We start from the raw sequence: 4,680 nt of genomic DNA, 5'->3' as shown, positions 1-4,680 counted from the left end.
ATTAAAAAAATTGTTGAGATTTATCTATCGAGAATTACTACAACTACAAAAATATTTTACAAAATTAATAAACATAAACTGACATGATTTTATATAATACATTAGATCTACTTTACAATAAAAGTACTGGTTTTACAATCTTAAGTACCAAATCAAGTTACATTAATTTGTACGTGAGTTTACTTTTGTGAAATTTTTTTTATTAAAGCATTTCTATTATATATAAAGTTATATATCATAAAAAAATAACAGCCAAATTAATTAATAGATAAAAAAAAATCTAAGAAAGATTACATGCATGATCTTGAAGTGGTATAAAATAAATAGAACCCTTAAAATTAAGTATCAATGTTGCATTTGGATATCCAAGATTTTGGTTGGGCAACTTGATTTTCTCGACGATCTCCACCCTACTTAATTCTTGCTAGTTAGATTCATCAGGCCGAGTACTGATCAGATAGGCCGTTTTCATACTATACTAGCTAGCTAGGTGGTATTTATTAATCATGAAAAATGAGGCCGGAGCTGCCATGCATGCAAGAACGGAGCCCTTAATTCATGTGGATATAGTACGTAGTACTTTTGCTGTGCTGATAATTAGGTCATGAGTAAAGGCAAGCCATCAAACTATCTGATCTCCACTCTGAATCTAATATTTCTGCATGACTTGCCAACATTTTATAAGATTTATACGTTTTGTCGGACGATGTTGCCGAAACATACTACAACAGATCATCATACCGCGGGTTTTTGCAACGAAAAACTCTATTGTAGTGATATTTTTTGTTTTTCGTCGGGACTTTGGTTGGGCTTATTGTTGTAATTATGTTCGTTTCCTCACCTAAATAAGAGTTTTTATTAATAAATGGATGTGTCGTCCTCTTTTTTTTTTTAAAAAAAAAAATACATGAACAAGTTCATACACTCATGCCTTGGCGCATGCAACTATATATATATATAGAAAATTCTATACGTCATAGAACTACAATTCCCACTTTTATCTCATTTATATATTGTAAGATGTGACATATTTATCACTATTAGATGATCTTTTATTGATATTTTTTATCATTCAATAGTGATAAATGTACATCTTACATAATAACATGAAAGTATGGTGTATTATAACATTATTCTATAAATATATACTCTCTCTCTCTCTCTCTCTCTATATATATATATATATATGCCTCCGGTATAATATATATTATAATTCCCTGATCAGAAGAATTTGAACCTTTATAATTAGAGGCAAATTTCCATTATTATGATATAAAAAATGTCAAATGAAGATCCATGAATTCCATTATACGTTGTTTCATCCAAAAAGTTAGTGAAAGTCGACGTACGTAGTTCTGTAACCGAAGAACTCGATCGAGCAGTTCAAAACCTTTTTCCGTCCGTTTTTCTTCCTTCCTTCGTTTCTTTGCTAATTTGTTACTTCAGGTCATGATGTTGGTTGTGATCATGCTTTAGTCATGAACAACAAAGCTGACTGCATGTGTAACCGCCTTAAAGTGTATCTCCTTTTCTTTCCTTCTTTTAGGATGAAGTACTTCTCGGTGTCCGGTCTGATCATCTCTATGCTAGCTGATCTTCTCAAGAAAACGTAATGCACCCAAGAAAATTCTTTCCTTGCCGGCAGTTTCCCCCCCCTGTTTTGCTCACTTTCATTTAGGTTGCGTTTAGATTGAAGAACTTGGTATATATGTATATTTGAATTTAGAGTTGGATTTCAAATCAATCATGCATGATTGTAATTAGATCTAAGATTTTGAAAAGCTTAAATGCTTGTTTGGCCTTGTTAATATAAATCCAAATCCAATCTTAATATATAATCTGGCCAAGTACAAGTGATTTGGATTTTAAAGGCCCCGGCCGGCCAAATCCAAATCCCCCTCCTAAATCCATCCTACCAAACATACCATTAAAAAATCTCCTATTGTTTCTTTCTAACTTTTTTTTGGCTTTAATTAATGTTGATATTCTCCAGTTTGAAGAAGAGAGACATTCTCTAGCCACAAGATTTCTCTAGTCACAAAGAGATTACACAAAAGTAAATCTACAAATTGATGCGACTAACTTGATGGGGTATGTCAATTATAAAGTTACTTTTATTATAAAATAAATTTAACAAATTCCATGATGCCATGTTAGTTTGTGAGTTTATTTTTATGTAAATTCTTTGTGTCTGTAATAATTCTAAATACACAATTTGCGGTGATTTTTTCTTTCATTTCCTTCGCCTGATCTATCTCCCATTTCCTGCTATGTACTATTCCCCAGATATGGCACTCAGCCTCAGTGTTTCAAACTTCCATTATCCATTAGCTAATGAGACAGCCATTGCCATTATTTTTTGGACCATTTACAAGGTTGTTTTCTAATTCTTTTTCATAATTATAAAGCTGAATTCTTCTCTCAATCAGTGGGCAGACCCCACCATTGCCTCCATAATTAGAGATCTCCATCCATAAATACGTACGTACCCATCTCCAATTGCGTGTGTCCTCCACACTTCTCCTCTGCAGTTCATATCATTATTTGTTCATTAACAACCATGGCATCCAACCAAACATCCCTCAATGGTGCCAAATTCACCATTCCCTCCATGGACCTCGAGCAACAGTCAGCCCTAGAGCTTGAAACCAAGGAATTTGACTACTCTAAAAGATCTCAATGGCTACGTGCAGCTGTCTTAGGAGCCAATGATGGGTTGGTGTCAACAGCCTCATTAATGATGGGTGTTGGAGCTGTTAAACAAGATGTAAAGGCCATGATACTTACTGGGTTTGCTGGTCTTGTTGCTGGGGCTTGCAGCATGGCCATAGGAGAGTTTGTGTCAGTGTACTCACAGTTGGACATAGAGTTGGCCCAGCTGAAAAGAGACAATCAAAGGGGAAATGGTGAAGACAGATCAGAAGAGGAAGAGAAAGAGAGTTTGCCCAACCCCATGCAAGCTGCTGCAGCATCAGCTCTTGCCTTTTCTGTGGGTGCATTGGTTCCACTGCTAGCAGCTTCATTTATAGAGGAGTATAAGGTGAGAGTGGGGTTGATTGTTGGTACAGTGAGCTTGGCTTTGGTGGTTTTTGGGTGGCTGGGGGCTCTGTTAGGTAAGGCCCCTGTGTTTAGGTCTGTTGTGAGGGTTTTGCTTGGAGGTTTGATTGCCATGGCTATAACCTTTGGGTTGACCAAGTTGATTGCATCTAGTGGGCTGTGAATCTGTGATATTAATATACCCCAATCTCCAACTACATACACAATGTTCTTTGTTTATGTGCCCTCTCTTTCTCCTGGTAATGTAACCAGTCACGACAGTTTTTTTTTTTCCCTTCCTCTGTCTTCTCTATTGCATCTTTCCTTGTATCAGATGGATGCTAAAACCAGTTAATCACGATTTATGACCACTCTGTCTCTCTCTCTCTGTGGAGTGTACTCGTCCACAGATAAACATGCATGCTGATGATCAACAAATTGAAGTCCTCCGCAGCCACAGTTCTTATTAAACATGAGTGTAGAGCCTTGTGTTGTCGCAGTGTCTCAGAAGGAATATTGTCAATCAAATGCAGTCTAACATGCCTGTAGTAGAGTCTTTAGAGGAAGCTCTGCAGTACTATAATATTCTAAGTTATGGAATGATATGATATCATTAATTGGATAAGCAGTTAGCCCTCGCATTATCTATCTATATATATATATATATATATATATATATGCATGCATCAGATGTGACAACCCAACATCCTAATTAGGAGATTGTGGCAGCTAATTTTGTCTCTAAATTATCTATTGCATGCCCCTTAATGTATTTGTCTTGGCCATGCTTTTTTTAAAAAACAATATATATCTATCTTTATTGAAAAACTAAATCAAGAACAAAAATGCCAATATATATATATATAAGTGCATCAAGAATCATTTACAATGCCAGTATGAAAAATCTTATTGCATCTATATAAGTATATATTCTTTATATATTTCATATATATAGATATATATATATATATATATATATAGAGAGAGAGAGAGAGAGAGAGAGAGAGAGAGGTAAGACTATAATATTCGAGTTGACTCTAGGTCATGATCATGCATGGTCTCCAAGATTTCTTATTATGGAGGCCAAGGAGTGGATGAGAAAATATATTAATATTTGATCTTAATTATGATCAGGGAGCCGCATTAATTAATGTTCTTAAATTATGATTACTCATATTAATTATTTAAATCGGCCTTGATTATTATAGAAATAAATAGACTTGGTTTAAGTTTTAAAGACCAAACTTAACTTCCAATTCTATATGTTAAATCATAGAAAATAATAATAAATAAAAAATCCTAAATCAGTGGGGCAAGTTTCCTTCGGATCTGGGGTTGAGTCGATTTGAGAATTGGAAATTCGATCAAGATTTTTCTTTTTTAATTCTGTTTTGTAACTGAACTTGGCCGGAAAGCTTATACAAACGTACAGTAATTGAACCTAACTCAGACATGGATTATTTGCAAATATGTGTGTGTGTGTGTCTGTGTGTGTGTGTGTATATATATATATATATATATATATATATATATATATATATATATATATATAAGAGAGAGAGAGAGAGAGAGAGAGAGTAGATTTTATCTAATTGTAAGCGATTTTACGTACTAATACGCGCACCTATTCAATCTGATTGATCA

The 4,680-nt window shown here is 34.3% G+C and overlaps 1 protein-coding gene across 1 annotated transcript; it reads left to right on the top strand.

Annotated features, from left to right (window-relative positions):
• The first annotated feature begins 1,576 nt into the window (after positions 1-1,576).
• On the top strand, positions 1,577-3,404 carry LOC121244561 (vacuolar iron transporter homolog 4-like). Its single transcript, XM_041142686.1, has one exon. The coding sequence runs from the start codon at positions 2,561-2,563 to the stop codon at positions 3,218-3,220; it is 660 nt and encodes a 219-aa protein (XP_040998620.1). The 5' UTR covers positions 1,577-2,560; the 3' UTR covers positions 3,221-3,404.
• Positions 3,405-4,680: the final 1,276 nt, after the last annotated feature.

The sequence above is a fragment of the Juglans microcarpa x Juglans regia genome, chromosome 8S, assembly GCF_004785595.1.
Source record: "Juglans microcarpa x Juglans regia isolate MS1-56 chromosome 8S, Jm3101_v1.0, whole genome shotgun sequence".
NCBI lineage: Eukaryota > Viridiplantae > Streptophyta > Magnoliopsida > Fagales > Juglandaceae > Juglans > Juglans microcarpa x Juglans regia.
The sequence above is the reverse complement of the archived record's forward strand: the minus strand, read 5'-3'. Positions and strand labels throughout refer to the sequence as shown.

Coding starts and splice junctions, on each gene's coding strand:
- LOC121244561 (XM_041142686.1), top strand. CDS start 2,561: ATGGCATCCAACCAAACATCCCTCAATGGTGCCAAATTCACCATTCCC.